At 37.4% G+C, this 22880-nt stretch overlaps 1 protein-coding gene across 1 annotated transcript in view; it reads right to left on the bottom strand.

The window, feature by feature from the left end:
- PKP2 (plakophilin 2) overlaps positions 1-22880 on the bottom strand; it is a 90167-nt gene that overhangs the window by 15475 nt on the left and 51812 nt on the right. Inside the window, exons 6-9 of the mRNA XM_080812526.1 lie at positions 21891-22068; positions 6925-7042; positions 5910-6074; positions 4845-5018 (exon numbers count right to left, since the gene is read on the bottom strand). Of these exons, the coding sequence (XP_080668652.1) occupies positions 4845-5018; positions 5910-6074; positions 6925-7042; positions 21891-22068 (635 nt within the window). The remainder of the gene's footprint in view (positions 1-4844; positions 5019-5909; positions 6075-6924; positions 7043-21890; positions 22069-22880) is intronic.

The raw sequence follows: 22880 nt of genomic DNA on the forward strand, positions 1-22880 counted from the left end.
ACTGATTTTACACCGGGTGACCAAACACTGTTAGAGTAAATAGTGCAGTTGTGGAATGGTATTTCTGCAAATTTATGGTCTCTAGTCTTCACTAGGAACCAAATATTGCCAGTCAACTTTTTAAAATACCTGTTGGGGCTTCAAAGTCTTACACCAGAATGATCCTCCTAAAATTCAATCTTATTCCACCTCAGGATTAAGCCCTGTAATGACTCTCCATAGTCTCCAGAATGATGTTCAGTTGTCTTCAGATGGCCTGGCATGCACTTTCCTTTCTTTCCTTATCATTACTCCCTAATCGTCTGGGTTACAACTACACTAAATTGCGCTCTCTCTTACTAGAACATAAGCTCCTTTGAAGGAGGATATGGATCTTATCCATCCCTTTTCTCCCCTTCAGGGCCTTGTATGGTACCTAGAACACGAGAGGTCCTATGTAAATGTTTACTGAATTGAACTATATGAACAATACGTTATCAAGTTTTCCCAAAGATTTACTATCATCTCAGGAGATCCAGATGGATTAAAAAGTCACAAGATATTGATTTCTTAAAATTTTTAAGACATAAGATGCTTTTAAAATTAAAATCTTGCTTTCTATATCATACTATACCACCTCATGATATATTCTTATATATAATAAAGCACGTTGATGTTAGGATATAAAAAAGATCATTGAACATATAAGACCTGATGAAGTCTGGATCCTCAAATGATGTTTAATCAACCAGGATTGAAAGCACAGCATATTAGTCTTATTGATTCTGATTCACTGAGGGAAATGATAAAGTCCAAAGCGATATGGTTTTTACAATCTGCTCAAAAAGGAAAGTAAACAGATTTACCAAATAGAGATTTTTTATATTCCAGCTCTAGGGAATATGTGAAAATGACTATTAATTAGTTGGTCAGCTATTTGCAAATAGCACTTCTAGTTCATATTGTCCTGATTACTAATGAGGTTTTAAGCATCTCTTCAAGTGTTTATTGGCCATTTTTATATTATTCTTTGTGAAGGGCCTGTTCAAGTCTCTTGCCCACTTTTCTATTAGGTTAGCTTTTGACTGTTAACTTGATGAGTTTTCTTATGTTTCCTAGACACCAACCTTTGTTACTTACATATCTTGCAAAAATCTTTTTCTACTCTGCGGTTTTGCCTTCTTACTGTCTTAACAATGTTTTTTGATAGCATAACAGTGTAAGTTGTTAATTTTAATGTAGTCAATTTATAAAGTACATACTTGATAGTAGTACTTTTACTACTATCAATCTTTAAAACCTTCCCCTTCCAGGTCATGAGGATATTCTTCCACAAGCTCTACTGTCTTGTCTTTCATATTTAAATCTCACTGATGTTAGAACTTGCTTTCTAGTAAGGTCTGAGGCTAAGGGATATATTTTGTTTTTTTTCCAACTGATATTAAGTGCTTTTAAAGTGTTTTAGAAATTTGAAAAGTACTTATTTCAATGACTTTTAACTTTGACTATGTGGCATTTTAACTTATTTCTATTGATACATAACTGACACATAAAACTATATTAGTTTTAGGAGTAAAATATAATGATTTGATATAACTATATACTGCCAAATAATTACCACAATAAATTTAGTTAATATCCATCACTACACATGATTGTAATTTTTCTTCTTGTGATGAGAACTTTTAAGATCTATTCTCTCAGCAACTTTTAAATATACAACTCAGTATTGCTAACTATAGTCACTGTGCTGTGCCTTACATCCTCGGGACTTATCTTATAATTGAAAGCTTGTATCTTAACCTTTTCTTTTTTCTGTACCTTAATCTTTTAATTTATAATGTACTTTTAATTTATACTGTACTTAGAGAGTTTGCTAAATGGGTAAATTTAATTAATCCTTTCTCTTTCCTTACTTATTATCTGAACCATATCTGAACCAATAAAGTTTATAGATATACTTTTACTAACTAGAAATTACTGTCACAATTTTATACTTAAATTATATAACCTATCTTTTAGGAAGGTATTAAGTTTAGGTTCTTTGTCATTTCAGGCACATGGCCATCAATTGCTCAGTGATATCTCAGTTATGAACACAAGGTTAATCACTGGATATTTACGGAAACTATTTTAAATGCCCTGCTTTTTAAGTTTTCCTATTCAATGGTTCTTTTTAAAAAATGATAAAAACAAGTATTTTTTATAATATGTAAGTATAACAAAATTAGGAAAAGTAATAATTAGAAAGGATATATAAGTCAAAATTTTAATAAAAAGCATTTTGTTAATTAAAAGAACATATCGGAGGGGGAGACAAACCATGAGAGACTGTGGACTTTGAGAAATAAACTGAGGGTTTTGGAGGAGAGGCGGATGAGGGGTTGGGTGAGCCTGGTGATGGGTATTAAGGAGGGCACATATTGGATGGAGCACTGGGTGTGGTGCATAAAGAATGAATTTTGGATTACTGAAAAAAAAAAGTTAAATTAAATTAAAAAAAATTAAATTTAAAAATTAAATTAAAAAAAAAAAAGAACATATCACTGTCCCATGGTGCTAATGATTTTCTCCTATAGATCTCCAGTCAAATTAAACTTTAATAACTCTGAGTATAGATTAATACCAGATCAGAGTAGGCCTCCTTTCAGGGGACCAGACTGGTATTATTTAAAATGCCTTGACGCAATTAGAACAGTTATGAGGGTATCTCCAATGCTTGGATTCTTTTTGGACTGGGAATCTCCCAGTACCTTAGAGTTCTGTTTATTTGTTTATCGTTAGATTATTATCAAATACAGGGATTTTGTCTTATTCATTGCTACATACTTAGCATTAGGCTGGTACCTGCTGTATAGTAGGTGCTCAAAAAATGAATGAAGGAACTTAAGATCTAGGTAATAAACTAATATATTCAGAACTTGTGTGGCACAATATTTCTGTATCTATCCTCGGGAATGTGGAAACATCTCTGGACTGCTTGGATTCCATGAGAGATCTTGGAGTGTAAGAGGGCTAAAATCCAGGCTTAAGGGTTTAGCTCATACTGAACCCTACTTAGAGCACAGGGAACTCAGATATGCACACACACACGTGCACACCACGTTAATTCCTAACATTTTTTTTTAAGTTGGCTGGGAGTTAATGAGAGGGCTTCTGTAGTTTGGGGAAGTGAAAGAAATGGAAACCTCGCATGGGAAGATGGGAAGGTAAAATGATTGTGTATCATTCAGGGCTCCCTGGTAGTTTCTTGTTCTTTCCTTTTTGTGTACAAGTAAATTTTGCAGAAAATCAAAGAGTTTATAGTTTGGTTTTATTTTTTTTCAGATTTTATTTTTAAGTAATCTCTACACCCAACATGGGGCTCAAACTTAACAAGCCCGAGATCAAGAGTCCCAGGTTCTCCTGAATGAGACAGCAGGCGCCCTGAGTTTATTCATATTCTTAATCACAGTGCCAAGGTAAGAGAAATACTGGTTTTAGTATTTCACAATTTTGTTCAAAATAGAGCAAGCTTCTGTGTAAACCATTAATTAAAGAACGAATATGGTTTCTTTCTTTCTTTCTTTCTTTTTTTTTTAAGATTTTGTTTATTTATTTGACACAGAGAGAGACAGTGAGAGAAGAAACACAACCAGGGGGAGTGGGAGAGGGAGAGGGAGAAGCAGGCTTCCCACTAAGCAGGGAGCCCGATGCGGGCTCGATTCTAGGACCTGGGATCATGACCTGAGCCTAAGGCAGACGCTTAACTGACTGAGCCACCCAGACGCCCCAGGAACATGGTTTCTTAAGAATAAATAATATTTTTGTTATCCACAAAGGTACTCTTTCTATGGGGATGGATAATTGGAAACTGGACATATAATGAACAATTTTGTGGGGGGGGCACTTATTATAATAACTTCATGATCAAGACAAAGAATGCAAGCTTAGTTCAAAGAACTAAACTGTGTAATAAGGTGTAAAATACCTGGGGTGGGGAATAAGCTTTTACTGTTTATGTAATTTGACTTTGCTGGTATAAAGTAAGCACTTCAGGAAGAGAAGCAGCTCTTTATTTTCTGTTGAATTTCTGGGACGTAAAAGCACAGATGTCCTTTCCAACTCCATACGCGGTGGACATCTGTTGTTTTTGCCTGGCCAGCACTCATTCTTCTTCTGCTAATGAGTCGCTACTTTAGCATTTCAGTCCATGTAGTCCCCATGGCAGTGAGCCCGCCTGCTCAAACCCATGCCCCCGAAATTCACAGGTGGGCCCATCACCCAGACCTGGTGAGCACAACATCACAGGCTACTAGCCACAGGTACTGGTTCAGATATGGACAAGTGAGACTCATTTCTCGAGTTCCAAATGGAGCTATTGAGAAAATAGTAGTTTCTTTACTGTGGGGACATTGGGTAGATAAAATATAAGTCTGAAATCACTGGTGGCCTTTGCTATCATATGAGAAGAGCCTTTGAAAACAAAAAAGTAGAAGAGGGAACCCAGAGATAGAGTTATAATTACAATTTCTGGGCACCTACCCACCACGACAGAAAGAAGACCCACCTTGACTTTCCAGTTAAACGAGCCAAGACATTTCTCTTTTTTGCCCAGGGCAGGTTAGGTAGGATTCTGAGACTCATAACTGGAAGAGCTCTAATATAAGTATCTAGGAGTCTTCCACTCACAGCCTTACTCGGCTCTGCAGAAGTTGAGGCTGAAAGTCCTAAAAAGCTGGACGCCTTGCTGGCAATTACTGAGAACTGTCTTGACAGAAGAGAAAAAACTTGCTCTTACTTCACTGTCTCATCTCTGAACCTAATGTAGGTATGTCCTACAATGCCATATTTTTAAAAAGCAGAAGAATAGGGGTGATACTCACTGGTCCACTTCCTGCTGTGAGATTCTGCAGAGCTCCCAAAGACGCTTCCTGAGTGTAGTTTCGGACACTCTTTGCGATCAAGGACAAATACATCCGTATCACGATGGAATGCCACAGCCATTCCACACCCTTCGGGTTGCTCTTTTCTTCTGGCATCGGCATGTCCTGATATTGCTAACCACATACACAGTGAAATCCAGAATTAATGTCTTCAAGTGATTTCTACAATTCCATGCCCAAACTAAGGGACCAGAAATACCATCTCATCTGGGGAGACTGACAATTTCCCTAATAACAAGCCCCTGATATGGAAATGAAAAAGCAAACATGTAGGATTTCCAGTTAGTTAACTTTTAGCTAATAATGTCTGTTTCTTCTTAACAACACCCCAACTTTACATTTCATAGTGAGAGAAAATTTGAGAATGAAGCATAGACTGTTCTAGAATCGTTTTCAGGCTGCTGTTAAGGTAAAAGCTTACTTAGTCACAACCACTGTGGAGATAAGAAAAACAGGCCTCTTCCCTCAGTCTTGGGAAGTTGTCTGGGATAGCATCAGCGTTCTAAATTTACCAGTTGCTCTCCAAGTTCACAAATATGTACCACGATAGTCTGAGGAATAGCAGAGGTTACATTCTTCCAGCTTTCAAGAAATGCCAGTGGACAGTATTCCTTCATATGGATATAGTTTTAGGCTACCAAGAGCCAAACACCAGGGTTGCTTTTCAAGTTAAACGTTTTATACACCATTGGCTATGCTGTATTAAGCTTATTTCCTAACTTATAAAGCATACAGCAGTATGATATAGTGGCTAATGAAGGAAATCTGGAGCCAGACCACCTGGGATTGAATTCCATCCCCCCTATTATAATTTCCCGGATTTGGGGGGGGGGGAAATTAATTAGCCATTCTCTACTTCTGTTTCCTAGTCAGTAAATGATATTAATAATACATACCTTATAAGGTTGATATAAGGATTAAAACAACTTAAAATAGTGCCTGACATACACTAAGTACTCAGAAATACACAGATAAACTCTTTCTTTCAAAGTCCTCCCAATATACCTCTTTTATTTTCCTGCTTCGACTGCCAAAACACCCAATACTTTTGTTGTTGTCAGTCTGGATAGTCCGGTTTTGAATATAGATACTCTGGGCATATCTGTCTGGGAGCTCTGTCTCCAGCTGGTAGGAGAGGTTATGAAGAATGCACACACAGTTCTCTGTGGCCTGAGAAAACAGGACATGAATCTTAATCATATACATATAGACAACCCCTTACAGGTGTGATACCACAGGATGTATTAAGCTTTCACAGTTTAATGGATGCAGTGGGGTGTGCTTGGACTGTGTCTGGGGAAGTGGGAAGAGCGTGGCTAGATCATGAATGGTCATAAGCACAATGCTAAGGAGTAGAGGCTGAATTTCTTAAACCACTGGAGAGCCTTTCTAGTTTATTTTTAAGAGTGTGTTCAGACGATTCTATATTTTAAGATACATAACTTAGTAGCCACGTGGAGGTGGAAAACAGAAGATACTGTTTGCAGGACCAGTTAGGAGGCTACTGCATGGTAAGTATGAAAGATGCACAAACCAGGGCAGCAGGAACAGCGTGAGGGAGGAGGAGCGGACCAACTGGGGGCATTTCTGAGGTGGAATACACGTGGTTTGCTGCCTGATGGATAAAGGACATGAGGGAAGGAAGGCAGTCAGAGATTACTCAGATTTCTTCTTTCATTTCGTGGGTGAGGATAATTATTAAAAAGGATTATTCAGACATGGAACAAGTTTGGGAATAAAGGAATAGATGACATTATTGCACATGGAGCACTTGGGCTCCTTTGAAATATCTACACAGAGTTGTTAAACAGGTAGTTGTAAATTTGGGTCTGGAAAGTGGACAGAAAAATGGGGCTAGGTAGACTTTTAATATTGCTAAGTATGGATGGGAGACCTTAAGCTTAGCAAGTGAGCTAATGAATAAATCTAAACCCAAAGAGAATACTTTGAGAATCTTCTGAAGTGTCCTAGTAAGACAAAGTAAGTAATTCAAAAGAGAGATATTTAATACACGGATCACCTTGTCGTCTGGCTGGTAGTCTGCAATGGTTCCTCTGACATAATGGACCAGCGAGTCGATCAGCCCGTCACACCGTCTCATCACTTTCCTCCCGTCAGGCCCGGCCGAGCTCATATTTCTATCAGGAAAAACAAGTAACCATAATACTTAAGCTGTGTATCTAATAGGCCTTTGTTTTAAAGTTTTACTTGATTGATGCTTCTTCCAAGTGTTTGGAAAACTGACAAATTGGTAAAAGCGGGGCAGACACGGGGTCAGTTCATTATCAATTGATGGTCATAAAATCTGGACACAACCTCTAACTATACTCCTGGAACATGTCAGTGTGTCAATAAAAGCTTTCTGTCTACTTCACTCCAAGCACCAAGGTCACAGCATCATTTACTTAATCTGCAATCGGTTTTTGAGAGGGTAGATATGAAGCAAACACTTCACAACTAAAAGAACAAACGGCACATTTGACATAGCGGTATACTAGATGTCCAAGTACCAACCTGTTCTGTGTCTTAACTCTAAATAACTTAAAGTGACTTAAATTCTCTGGGACTATTTCCTTATTTGTTAAGACATGATGTTGGACTCTTATTATTTTGGGGTTTTGTAGCTTTCAGTGTAAACAATCACTGACAAATATCAAACCAGATGTTCTAAAATGTGGTGACTCCATAAAATGGCAGAGAGATGTGACAAGAATGCGAAGTTCCACAGTCTGTAAGATCTAAGTCAAAAGCATGACCTATAAATATCTTTGCACTTAGTCTATTTCTAATTTTGCTAGGCCAGACACCTTTCTATAAACAGTAACTACATCTACAAGTGGAGGTCGCTTCCTTATAGAGGATTAAAACTTATCGAATACAGCAAAGTAATTTATTTGGGGATCAAATTTCAAATTCAGATGTTTATATTCTAGTATTATTATTACTATGTTCCTTTGGATTAAGGTTTTGTTAGCATCAACAATTAAAAAAATTTTCCTCCAAAAATGTTAATACTTCTGTCAACAAAAATGGTAAAAGAATAGCACATTCAGATTTTTAGAATTTTGAGAACCACCTTTACTTATTCCCTTTTGTTAACTTTAATTGCTAAGAACTACTCCTATAAAATTTATCAGATCAGTTTGTTTGTTTGGTTTCTTTGCTGGCAAAGTATTTGTTTATAATGTCTCTGTCATTCTGAACAGCAAAAAAAACTACAATTCTGAGAACTTTTGGGTCTTATTTTCTTCATCTTTAAAATAATAAGTTGCATTAAGTGATTTCAAAAAGCCTTTCTGCCCCAAAATACTGCTTTGAATACATACTATATAAGAGAACAAATGTACCCAGCATGGTATCAAGAAGTAATGGAAAGAAAAAAGGAACACATAGCATTGTACCCTGCTCCCATGAAAATCACATCTATAGGATGAACTTGATGGAAAATACTATTTTTAACCCACAGAAATGCAATTTCATGATTCAATGTAATACTTGAAGAGATAAGACTAATATATATAAAACCAAGGATTACTAACAATTTAATGTTTTCTGGATTGATACAATGAATTTTTAATTTTAATAAAATCCTTTCTGTGACTTTGGTTTTCATTTGACTATTCCAATTAAAGATTTACCTCCTTAACTTTACTGTACCTGAAAAACCAACACTTCGTCCATTAAAAAAAGATAATGCATGGGTTTATAAACTGTAAATCGAACCATTTTTATGATAGCTTTTTTCTCAAGAAATGATCATTTCAACCAATATCCTGTGTCTATTCTCTGAAGAAGCTTGACAGAAAATGAAAAGGCATCTTTCCAGTCATCTTCTTTTACACATGGAGAAACAGAGGTCCAAAGAGTTTAAGTCACTTTTCCCAGTAGAGTCAGAATGGGAGAGCTGTTCTTCATCCTGTTCGCAGGGGCGGCTCCAGACTAGGGCACACCTCATCAACGTTCATTCACTCTGCCATTTGCTTAGCAAATACCAGATGTCCCTCAACTCCAAGACAACGTTATCACATGTTTTAAAGCTTCCCCTTGACCTTTTCAACCTCTGGCTTGGAGAAATGGCAGTAGTTTAAAATTGCTTTGACAAATCAAAAGGTTTCTCACTAGCTAAAGCCGCTGCATACCTTGCAGATGGATGACCTAGCTTTGTTAAACTTCAGGGTGTTTATTTTGGGTGCGAATAGTAATTCGCTTTGGCGGGACTGCCAGTTCACACGCGCGGACTCTTGTCCTGTAGTTTGGTATTATCCAGACTCTACTTGCTTGAAATGGGACTTATCAAGGTTTTCTGGCACTTGATACCTTTGTTGACAGAAAGTGCAACCCCACTGCTTCAGTATTTGCTCCTGCATATCAAAAATAGTTCCTACCTTACTCAGCTGCCCAGAAATATGAACGATAAGGGTGGATGATTTTATAGCACTACATCCATGAATAGAAGTCCCTAGTCAGAAAGGAATTTGTTATTGTACCACTCCGAAAATAAGCAGTAATTATGAAAGTGATATATCTATCTTAAGGTACTAAAATTTTTTTTTCAATAGCTAGTACTTAAGTTTGTGGGAATCAGAGAATTACCATGGCTAATCTTAGGCAGAATGGAAGCTTTTACAATTTATCTCCCAAATCCTGAGAAATATTTATTTATAACTATTTCCTATAGGTAGCCCAAGAGTTTTAATATGGAAAATATCCCATAATTATAAATGAAATACTATCAAATATTTATACATGGCAACAATTATCGAAAAGTAAAAGAGAATGAGCATACAGACACACTACTCAATAAAAATTGATTATCAGAGTTACCAATGAATATATTAGGAATGTTTAATTTAGTATCTATGATTTCAACTCAATTAGATGATGGTTTTACTTCTCTTGGTATAATCTAGCCAAAGTCTGGGTAAATACATCAGCAACTTCGAGCAAACTAAAATATGTATGCTGTTGTACACTGAAATTTAAAAACCAGATCCTTGGACTTGGGTTGGAGGCTGGTAGCCCAGCCTCAGAAGAAGGGAGAAGTGGGGAATATAAACTCCTCACACAAAAGCAGAATTGTTTTGGAACTCTTCACCTTCCATGAGCCAGAATGGGGGGAACACCAGCTCGATTGGTTACTTATGCTTGATATGAGGAAGAATTTTTCTGGCAATAGGACTTGTAATGGTGGAAAAAAATAGAATCTGAACCTCTGTATGTCTCTGAACAAAACTTTACAGATTTAGGAAGATTCAGATGTTTTATCTAAAAGCAAATCAATGATTCATGACTGTCTTTAGGACCACTTTTCTCACACATTCCTGAGTGTCCTAATGAAAAGGAGAAAAGAAAACCAAACACCCAGGACTTTGTTAGAATTAAAGGAAGAATGGCATGTTTTTGTTAAGATTAATGACAGGGTGGCTAAACCTTAAATTCATATGGCAAACCAAAGAATGGACAATGTCAAATGATAAAGACAACCGCAACTTAGTGTGTGTGACAGACATTATAGTAGGTACTTTATAAACACTATTATCTGTCATTTCACAAAATTCTCCAAATTAGGGCATGCTAAAATTTCATTTGGAATCCTGACCTGTTACTCTTGTTTAAAATCAGTCGCTTAAGCGTCTGCCTTCAGCTCAGGTTATGATCTCAGGGTCCTGGGATCAAGTCCCACGTTAGGCTCCCTGCTCAGTGGGGAGTCTCCTTTCCCTGCTCCCTCTGCCCATTCCCTTCCCACTCCCCCTCTGCTCTTGATCTGTCTCTGGTTTTCTCTCTCTCTCTCAAAAAAATAAATAAATAAATAAACCTGCCTCTAATAGGCTTTTTACTGGCCCTTCCATAAGAAGTTATCTGTGTGCAGGTATACTGTTACAGCTAGTTGCCCAGCACCAAAAGGAGGTTTGCTTCGACACAGAAAGTCCAAAGCTTGATGTGTGGTGTATGGTCAACTGGAATTATATACTGGAATTAAAATTTTTTAAAAATTAAAAAAAAAATAAAGTTAAAGGTTATAATTACTTACGAGATAGGAGATTAGCAGACAGCACAATAATATGGTTAAAGTGAATCTTCTCACTTCAACTTTACTCAACTCCCTTCAACTCACTTCTCACTTCAACAACAAGTAATTCTAAGAGGTGGAGATTTTTTTTTTAAATGGGGCGATAACTACTGGTAATAGGTGTAATTTCCTACAAATGCATAGTTTACATGTGTGTCACATGCAAGACCTACTGCCTATGGGACCAGTCTTCATGGTCTAGCTAGTGTACTGAGAGAGTGATCACCTTGATGATTTTACAAATATTGTAGGTACATCTTCACATCCACCAACAACTATAGGATTTCCAATATCGTGTATTGTAAACTGTGCAATAAGGCCCCAGTCCCCTAAGTGCTTGGTCAGAGTCCATTCTAAGACCCAACAGGCACTTGATAAGAGATTGGTGGATAAAGAGGCGTCCTTCTTCCTCTTGTTATTTGAGATTTAGGTCTGGGCTTTTGTTTATCTCTCAGCTGATATATATCAAACAGTTGGGCCTTGTCTGTGATGAACCCAGAGAAAGTAGCAGAGGCAGCTTGTTATTGCATAGAACAAAAGGGGAACCTCATTTGAACTGGCAGAGGGACAAAAACTCTTTGCCAAGAAAAGGGCGTGTCTGTTACCTTAAAAGTCAATATCAGTTCCTGAAGGTATCTGCAAACAGCAGTCAAAGTCAACTGTTTGGTCTGCAAAGAGAAGCATCATTGGGAGGTAGAACAAAGCTCTCCCACCTACACGTCTTGTTCCTTCCAGGACAAGGAACATTAACTGAACAAAGATACGACAGCATCTATTACACTTCAAGAAACCAGAAGGTAGAGGAGAAAATCTATCCTTAAAAATCCTTTGGTTTTGGGACACCTGGGTGGCTCAGTTCGTTAAGCGTCTGCCTTCAGCTCGGGTCATGATCCCAGGGTGCTGGGATCGAGTCCCTCATTGGGCTCCTTGCTCAGTGGAGAAGCAGAGAGCCTGCTTCTCTCTCTCCCTCTGCCTGCCACTCTGACTGCTTGTGTTCTCTCTCTCTCTCTTTGTCAAGCAAATAAATAAAATCTTTAAAAAAATCCTTTGGTTTTGCTTTCCTGTATTTTTCAGATCATCTAAAATTATTCTGAATAATCAATGTAGCCAGTAATCACCTGGTTGGTAGGTAACAGTCACTTCCTTTGGATTTAGCTGGCTGTTCAAGGTAGAATGCCAAATTCCATTTTGAATCAATTATAAACAGCAAACTAATTTTTAAAAATATGCCTGGGAGTCACTGGAACTTGAATAGACATTCTTGGCACCTAAAGGAGATGTCTTGGATGCCAGATAAGGATTGATGAAGACGCTTAAGACTTAGAATAAAAGCATGATGCTCAGATGGTCTGCACCTCCAGTACAGACACAGATTTTTAACCACAGGATAACAAAAAAGTCATCAGCTGCTTTATCCAAATACATCAACCTGCTCATTTTTTAATCATGATGAATTTCAAAATTTTTAATAGTTCTATGACGATAGTCGAGTTTTTTTAAAAAAAGATTTTCAGTGACATAAGATATAGTTAATAATAAACTACTTCCAATTTAAGCTATACCAGATTTTTTTTTTCAACACAAGGATGCTAAGAGAGTAAATCTTAAAAGGTCTAACACAAGAAAAAAAAATCTTTGTTAACTATACATGGGGACAGATGTTAATCAGACTAACTGTGGTGATCATTTCACAATGTCTACAAATATAAATTCATTATGTTGTAATGAAACTAATGTGTCAATTATACCTCAACAAACAAACAAACATAGGATGTTTTTAAAAATCTCTGACAAAATCATTCTCGGGAATTTTTTGTTATTGTTCAGGACCCAAGTCACATACTGACTGATACACAGAAAGGCAAACAAATACAGTCCTCTTGATATAATAAAAATTATTTTTCTGTTACCTTGTTTTTTTCTGCCTCCATATTAGTCCTATTCATGTATTCTTAATAATCATCCCAAGGCTGAGCCTGGGATACCAGTAAAGAGTTTCTTTGGCAAAGAGAAATGTTACATAATTACTGAGAAGTACAACTCCTAATCTGAGCCTATCTGCTAAGGGCATGAATAGGATAGTGGAAAATTTAGTTTGAAGAACTGAGACATTTGCAAGCGTTGTAGTTGTACTGACTGACAATTCTAATGCGACCTAAACTCTTTAAGAGCACTGGATTCAGGAAGATCAGAGAGGGATGATCAGGTTAGCATAGCCCTATTTTCTTGGTTTGATGTCTGATTTGTTTGCTTTACTAACCTAATTACTGTTGAGAGATTTCAAACAGATGACCTAAAAACCCTGAGATTTCACTTATAAACGATCATTTTTTAAAAATTAGGATCTTATATATCTATTTAAATACCACTTACATCTTTTAAATTCACTTGAAGAGAAAATTACACAACAATTTATCTCATAAAACTAGACATTTGTTTGTATTTTATTAGGGATCAAGAGTTCCTGTCCCCATTGGGGTCCTTTTAGCTGGATGAAAAATCAAATTGAAAAGAGACAGATAAAGAGGAGAAAATCAAAGAGCATATGTACAGAGAGTCCACATAGCCATGGAAATTCTAAAGACAGGCAAAATGAGGTATGTATGTTATTCTAAACAGAGGATATAGGGGTAGGGGCCTGGGACTTCAGAAGAAAGGAACGCAATTGACAGGATGAAAAGAAGAGCAGATGTTTAGTAATTAGATGTTTGTCCTGCCACACAGATGGGACACTCAGATAAAATTTATCGCTGCTAATAACCTTTATTCGGGGAAAGACCGCCAATTTAGAGTTTTCTATGTAGTTAACAAAGGGGCAAAAATTTCTCTTGACCACACAGGGTCTTGGTTGCCTTCAGCTCAAAATAATCTTCATGTCAAGTGGCCCACCTTAGTGTGGCCTATCCTTGGCCCCCACAATATCTAAAATACACAACATATAAAATACAATTATGACTGATAGTGTAACATTGCTTGAAATATTGCCAATTCCATTATTTATGCTATAGGGGAGCAAATTTTGCCACCCCAAAATAAGCCTCTTTGTCATGTTATTTTAAGCTGGCTATTCTAAAGAAATAGCAAACACAGCAGAAGTTCTGCAAACCAAGCGGAAATCGCCCTTCGCCCTTTCGTGAGAGACATTTACATTCCCTTACAATTTGTAAGGGAAATCTCCTTTGGTGTCCCTCTGCTGTAGCAGGAAGAGATTTGAATATAGCAGGCATCCAAGGAACAAATACAGTGTTAGATAAGAGGAAGAGGAAAGACAGACCAAATGGTAAAATATCAAGAAAGTTGGACTAGTTTCCTTTCTCAAATTTCTGATAATGGTTCTGTAATTCGGGAGAGTCACTGTCAATTTCTTCAAGATGAAGAAGGAGACTGCTAAGAGAGGCTGCCGAGATGTGTTTGTGTTTAGTCTGATGTGTCTTTCAGAACTTTGAACCTCACTGCTCTTGGAAAAAGGATATTTTTCCCATTCTCTATTCTGACAGCTTCCACCATTCTCCATGGTCCTATACCTGTTCATTTCAGTCCAGCTGGAACTCTGGAGGCACTTTAATTTCTAACCTGTAAGTTCTTTTGGCCCCTTCTTCTTTAAGAGAGCAAAGAATCAGGAAAGACAAGGGAAGAAAGGAAAGGAGGAAGGAAAGAAAGAAAAGGAAGAAAGAAACAATGGGAATGACATGGAGGAATGGAGAAGTAATGATAAATCTTTGGTAGAAATTTCAAACTTCCTCCTGATAATAACTATTGGTTTTATTTGTCACATCCAAAGGTTTTCCAAAGGTGTGCCAATTCGCGAGATGGAACACACAGATTTGACAGCCGTGTCACATCAACTCCTAAGAAGTTACCCATACTAAATAGAAAAGCAGGGGCTCATCACAGTGAGTGTACATGCAGGAGGGGGGTTAAATCAAAGAAGGTAGCTCATGCTTTTTGGTAATTTTCAATTCTATGATTGTCACATAAATCTTTTGGAATCTGAAATATCTGAAAGAGTAGCCTATTGATTGCAATACATTATCAAATGTCAAATATTGACACACTTCTCGCCTTAAGTAAATGAAAATAATTTGGGAAAAAAAATGGATGGGGCATTTTAACATGTTTTCTCCACTCAAAAAAAGGAAAATGCTGAAGCTTTGTGATACCTTCCAAGAAAACAAAGGAACTGTTTCTTCTTTGAAAAGGGATGTGTATAGAAAAAAAAAATGCTTATACTCTAGCCACATTTTGATGTTAATTAACTAACAGAAATTCAGTGCCAGTGGCGTGCTGGTAGATTTTTATCCAAGAATCAGTTTTCTTTTTTCTTTCTTTTCTTTTTTTTAAGATTTTATTTATTTATTTGTCAGAGAGAGAGAAAGAGAGAGAGCACAAGCAGGGGGAGTGGCAGGCAAAGGGAGACAGGGCGCCTGATGTGGTGCTCGAACCCAGAACCCAGGGATCATGACCTGAGCTGAAGGCAGACACTTAATCAACTAAGCCACTCAGGTGTCCCAAAAGTTTTCTAGGGGCAAGGGAATGGGGAGACCTCTGACTTGTAGCATTTGCCAATTTCTGTGGTGTAAATATTCCCACTGTGGCTGATTTCAAACTACCAACATGATGTCACTGTCTGTGGAGTTATTAAGAGATGCGGATGATTGCTTTTGCTGGCTCTAGCACAAATTAGGAATATACCATTTTACTTTTCCTCTCCTAGCTTGGAGTTTACTACTTATTATTGCTAGCATAATACTGTTTATGATGTTTCCTCTTTGCAAAATGTGTATCACCTTTCAATGAGTAACTTTAGTTATTACAAGTATGTTAATTCCAAAGGGACCTAAAGAAAGCACCAAGGTCCATGAATGGAAAATGCTGCTGCGGACAGATGCTAATCCTGTAGATATGTCTGATACCTGACAAATATCCTGGACCTGACAGTGTTGGTCTTTTCAAAGGATAAACTTTTGCACGTTCTCTTGTGGGAATGCAGTCTCACTGTACCAGCTCCAGGTGGCCAGAGCCTGAGCCACTGCTGCAAAGCAAGTTCATTAACAAAGCAAACATTTTACCTGCAGAGCAGATTCACTAAACCATTGCTCTAGGCAGACCAAGCGAAGTCCCTCTCAAAACTTATCTCAGTGTCACATTAGTAAAGGAAAAAAGTCACTGGTGTATGCAATTTTTCTCTGAGGAGATTAAAAATAGTTAGCTGCACTGAGTCAACCACAGTGCCAAAGATGTTGTTCATGTTGCCAATTCATTGTTGGCTCTACACCCACTGCAGGAGAGAATACCTCAAATAAACTTAGAGCAATTAAGATACTTGCTAACATCATGATCTTCTTATTCAGCAAGATTCACTTGTAAGAACCAGTTAACACTCATCTTAAAATCTGTTTAGAGAAGCTGTGGTCATAAATAAGCAACTACACGGCAGACACCTCTATTGTTATGGAAATTGAGATTACTTGATCACAGGTTCCCTAGAAGGCTCCTCTTGCATTCTGCAGGTTTCTCCTAGTGGCTTTTATACTCATTGTGACAACATATAACCTAACATTGTTGCCTACAATGCCTTCTCCTTTCCTGGAAATGTCTCCCACTTCACAGGCTTCATCCTTTGTATCTTCTCTGCTTCTATGAAATGGAATGCAGAGTTCTATTTGCATAGAATTATAAAACCAATGAGACACGATGCAATGCCCTTAAGAAGACTTGAATGTGAGTATAAATTGGTCTACCCAGCTGTGTGAGGTTGCAAGGCTGTGAAGGACAGATTTTTTTTTTTTAAGATTTTATTTATTTATTTGATACAGAGAGAGAGATCACAAGTAGGCAGAGAGGCAGGCAGAGAGAGAGGGAAGCAGGCTCCCTGCCAAGCAGAAAGCCCGATGTGGGCCTTGATCCCAGGACCCTGAGATCATGACCTGTGCCGAAGGCAGAGGCTTAACCTACTGAGCCACCCAGGCACCCTAGGATAAAGGTTTTATCCACATCAGCACAGTTCTAGAAATGTGACAAACACGAACATATGAATATATGTGGCTTTGGAGACAGGCTTCCTGGATTTGAATTTCAGCTGTCTCTTGCTAGCTGAATGATGTTGGAAATACCACTTTACCTATCTGAACCCCTCAACTATAAAAGGGGGAAATCTTGTTTTACAAGGGCTACTGTAAGAATAAACTAAGAAAATCCTCATAAAGCATTTAGAAGTGTTTAGAACATAATATACAATAAATGTCAGCAATTATTATTGCAAATTAGATACACAAATGAAATAAGAACAGATATTTAAGCATGTACTATTGGCATTCAATTTGGTAGTTTTTTGTTATATTCTGCTTCTAAAAGTAGTTCAAATCAGTGGTTTGAATTGGCTTTGCAAACACTAAAATGGTGTCATATTGGTGGGAGTGTATTCAGCTATTACATCTTCTGGAATGTGTGTGTCAGCTAAGGCATGCTTCACTCAAACCATCCAAGTCTTTTATTCCTCATTCATAAGGGAAAACGGCAGGAAGAGCTGAAACTAACATCTTTGTCTTTATTATATTATTCACCTTCTCAATACACCTTTCCTGTTAATATTATAATTATTCTTCACACAGAACTTCATATTTCTATCCTCCCACCCTAGATAATCTTGCTTACAGAAGAAAAAAATTAACCCCTTAACATGACCTTCAAGCCCCCACAATCAGACCTTAGCCTATGTTTCCAACTTCTGTTTGATTACTTCCCATCACAAATCTGATGCTCTCACCAGACTTGATTATTCACTCAGTTCATCAGGTATTTTCATTTGGTCATTCCTTCTTTTATTTTTTTCATTCAATACTTTATAGTTGCTTACTGTATGCCAGAAGCTTTGCTAGGTGTTAGGGATTAAAGTAAAAAGAATGCAAAGGTTTATCACATTTGTAGAGAATGAGCCCAACATATGAAAGAAAAAGAGCAAGCGGAGAGGAGATATAAATTTAAAAACAGAGTAAGTCCCATGAATGTTGAGTTTCTGTCCAATCCTTGAGGTCATGGTTCCTAGTGCACTTCCTTCCCTTCCACAAGTGACCATCAACATCTTACCCACATGAGCCAATGAATCCTTACTTGGCTTTAGCAAGTTTGAAAATCTCATTTTGAGTTGAAAGAGTCCTGACTGATACTTTAAGAACTCTGATGTAACACAGTCAGGCAATGGGAGCTACAGAGAAATTCTGAGATGCACAATGTTTTTTAAATAGATCAAAATGTGTTATTAGATCAAAAGCGCAATAAAAAAGCAGATCTAGCGAACTGTACAGAAGATGGAGTCAAAGAGACCATTTAGGCACCTCTTCTGCTGTTCAAGGATTTGAGTCCCTAGTCCTCAGAGAATTTCTGACTATTGAAATAATAGTCAGAATATTGGCACCTCTTCTATAGTGTCTTTCTGATCCCACTCTGCTGGCAGGAATGGTCCTTTGTTTTGTATTTCTGCAGCACTTCCCTTGTACCTCTGACCCCATGGCTCTCATAATTCAGCTGCATCAGAATCACCTGGATGGCTTGTTAAAACTAGATTGCTGCCCCTTCCCCTCCATTACAGTTTCTGATTCAGAAGGTCTGGGGTAGAACCTGAGGATTCTAACAGGTTCCAGGTGGTGCAGGTGCTAATGCTCCAGGAGCCATTGCTCTAACATATTTCATCATAAGCTGTGTTCTCTTTCCTTTGCTCATCTGTAGCCCCTGGTAGATTAACAGTTCCCTAAGGATTTTCTTATTCATCTTTGTGAAATTCTCCGTAGGTAACATAAAAGCTTATACAAAATTGGCATGTGATACAGTGTTTGATTAACTATGGAGATAAGATAAATATTTTACCATAATAAATTCTCTTACTTACCATCTAGATTCCCTCAAAAAAATGAACTGTAACTAGGGAAAATATCAAAAGCGGAATATATTATAACCTCTAATGGGCTGCCTAATTTCAACTGCATCTTTTTTTTTTGAGAGAGAGCACAAATGCGGAGCCTGGGCTCGATCTCCTAACCCTGAGATCATGATCTGAGCTGAAGTCAACAGTTGGATGCTTAACTGACTTAGTCCACCCAGGTGCCCCTTGATTATATCTTCCATTTGATTTCTTTTAATCCTTGCACATAAAGCACAATGATTATTTTCAAATATAAGAAAGTTCAGACTAGCATTTTTCTTCCTCCTGCATGTACTTCTATTTTCTCTTGATTTAGCTGGCATCTGACAGTCCAAGGGAGAAAATATTTCAAGTACTTTTTCATCCCACTATTTAGAAAAGATCAAACTAACTTCTTTGGTAGCTGTTCTTATGGCAAAACTTTCTGTCCCTTTAGGCTTTGTTGCCTTACAGCTATTTAAAAACAACTAGGAATAAATTTAACTAGGTAGGCAAAAGAACTGTATACTAACAACAATAAGACACTGATGAAACAAATTGAAGACATAAATAAAGTGGAAGATATACCATACTCACGGATTGGAAGAATTAATATATTTAAAATGTCCATTCTACCCAAGGCAATCTACAGAGTCAATACAATCCCTATGAAGTTTCCAATGGCATTTTTCACAGAAATCAAACAGACAATTCTACAATTTGTATGAAATCACAAAAGACCCCAAATAACCAAAGAGTCTTGAGAAAGAAGAGCAAACCCAGAGGCATCACACTCCCTGATTTCAAACTATATTACAAAGCTCTAGTAATCAAAACAGCAGATTGTATTGGCATAAAAACAAACACAAAGATCATTGCAATAGACTAAAGGGCCCAGAAATAAACTTGAGCATATATGGTCAATTAACTTGCAACAAAGAAGTCAAGAATACTTGGGGAAAGTGGAGAAAGGAGAAAGGTAAATCTCTTTAATAAACGGTGCTGAGAAAATTGTAGCCACATGCAAAAGAATGAAACTGGACCACTATCTCACACCATACACAAAAATTAATTCAGAATGGATTAAAGACTTGACTATAAGACCTGAAACCATAAAACTGCTAGAAGAAAACATCGGCAGTAAGCTTCTTGACATCAATCTTGGTGATTATTTTTTGGATCTGACACCAAAAAAAGAAAGGTAACAAAAGCAAAAATAATGAAATGGAATGGTGTCAAACCAAAAAAAGCTTTTGCACAGCAAAGAAAACCATCAATAAAATGAGAAGTCCACCTATGGGATGGGAGAAAATACCTGCAAATCATATATCTGATAAGGGGTTAATATCCAAAATATATGAAGAACATACAATTCAATAGTAAACACAATCTGATTAAAAAATAAGCAGAAGATCTGAATAGACATTTTCCAAAGAAGATACAGAAATGGCCGACAGGCACAGGAAGAAATGTTCAACATCACCAGGGAAATGCAAATCAAAACCACAAGGAGATATCACTTCACACCTGTTAGTATGGCTATCCTCAAAAAGACAAGAAATAACAAGTGTTGGTGAGGATATGGAGAAAAGGCAAAACTTGTGCAGTGCCTATAGGAATGTTAAGTTGGCACAACCACTGTGGAAAACATTATAAAAAAATCGAACACAGAACTACCATATGATCCAGCAATTCCACTTCTGGGTATTTATTCAAAGAAAAGGAAAACACTAACTTGAAAATATATATGCACCCTCATGTTCCCTGAAACATTATTCGTAATAGCAAAGAAATGGAAACAAGCTAAGTATCTCTCAACAAGTGAATGGATAAAATTTGATATATATATACACACATAAGTATCTGTGTGTGTGTATGTGTGTGTATATATATATATATGTGTATATGTATATATATAAAATATTATTCAGCAACAACAAAGAATGAAATATCGCCACCGGCAACATCATGGATGGACCTTGAGGGCATTATGCTAAGTGAAATAAATCAGACAGAGAAAGACAAATACTATATGATCTCATCTATAAATGGAATCGAAAAGAAACAAAACAAAACAAAAAACCAAGGTTATGGGGTATCTGGCTGGCTCAGTTGGTGGAGCATGTGACTTTTATCTCAGGGTTGTGAGCTTGAGCCCCATGTTGGTATAGAGATTACTTAACAACAAAAATAAGCTCATAGATGACAGAGAACAGACTGGTGGGACTGTCAGAAGCAAGAGGGGTAGGCAAAATGGGTAAAAGTTGTCATAAGGTACAAATTTCTAGTCATAAAATAACTAAGTCCAAAAAAACCATAAAGGAGATAAATTTTTCGTATGCCATAAACAAACAAACAAACAACTTAGTCAATCCTAAAGAGGTAATGTACAACATGGCAACTATAGTTAATAATACTATATTACATATTTGAAAGTTGCTAAGAGAGAAAAGTCTTAAAAGTTCTCATCACAAGAAAAAAGAAATTCTGTAACAGTACATACCAATGAATGTTATCTCAACTTACTGTGGTGATGGCAATACATACAAATACTGAATCATTATGACTAGTATAATGTATAAGATAAAAGAATAAAAGCACTAGGTTTAAAATTATTTTTTAACCATATCAGTCAATTAGATTTTTGTAAATTAAAAAATAGCATGGAGCCTATGTTAAACCCTGGGAGACAGAGAAGGCCCATCTGCCTGGGATTCTGGGTATTCAGATCACATCTCTGTTTTCTTTATTGGAACTGACAGCCTCTCTCTTGTGAGCTAATGTGGGTAGCTGCTGAAATCAAACATGCCTAGAAACAATATTCTGTTCTTACATTACCTTTCTCATTGTCTCTACATGCCCCACTGGTAACAATGGGAAAGGACACACTTCTTGTGCTTCTTGTATTTAGAGGGATCTTTATAATTCTTATTGGATCTCCAGGTAATGAGGAAGAGTTTTAGAAACCCAGATGCAGTATGTAAGGTATACAGAAAAAAGATCTGTAGAGTGGCATTACCTTAAGCATCCTGTGACGTTGTAAAATATATCAAAATCAAGCAAACCGTTTGCTTTGGGGTAGTCTCCCTCTGGCCACCCCGAAAAGGGAATGATGATATTCTCAGTCAGGATAAGCAAGGCTTCTGTTATCATGAGATTCTTGAGTTTGTCATTAGATGACAAATTCCACAGCAAACCTAGAAAAGCAAAGACTACTATCAAAACAGTGCAGGGATGAGTCAAATGACTGCTGAAAAGATGCATTAGGGCCCACACCCCCCAGGCTGTGGCTAGCTGTTGGGAAAAAAGGGGGAGGGAGACAGACCTTTTCCAACCGAAAGAATCGGTTTTGAGTTTGTTAGATGGCAATGAAGCTGATCCGTAATGAGAGAGAGAGAGAGATTTATGATATAAAATTATGCCAGCTTAAATTAACCCGGAATGTGAATGAAAGTTAGAAATCCTTTAACATTTATGTCGTTTCTCTTAAAAGATCCTACCATTAGGCTGACTTCACTGAGATAATAAATTCTGGTCTCACCAATATGCAGGCTGAAAATTATCCTATTTTAATAAAGACTTCAATGTGTTTTTTTGTTTTTTAAAGATTTTATTTGTTTGACAGAGAGAGACCACAAGTAGGCAGAGAGGCAGGCGGGGGCGGGGGAATGGGGTGGGGAGCAGGCTCCTGGCTGAGCAGAGAGCCTGACACAGGGTTCAATCCCAGGACCCTGGGATCATGACCTGAGCCGAAGGCAGAGGCTCAACCCACTGAGCCACCCAGGCGCCCCAAGACTTCAATGTTTTTATTTTTATTTACTTAGTTTTTAAAAAAAATTTTAACTTTTTTTTTTTTTTTTTAAAGTAATCTCGAGGGGCGCCTGGGTGGCTCAGTGGGTTAAAGCCTCTGCCTTCGGCTCAGGCTATGATCCCCAGGGTCCTGGGATGGAGTCCCTTGCATCGGGTTCTCTGCTTGGTGGGGAGCCTGCTTCCCTTCCTCTCTCTCTGC

The sequence above is a fragment of the Martes martes genome (genome assembly GCF_963455335.1).
Source record: "Martes martes genome assembly, chromosome: 8".
Lineage (NCBI taxonomy): Eukaryota > Metazoa > Chordata > Mammalia > Carnivora > Mustelidae > Martes > Martes martes.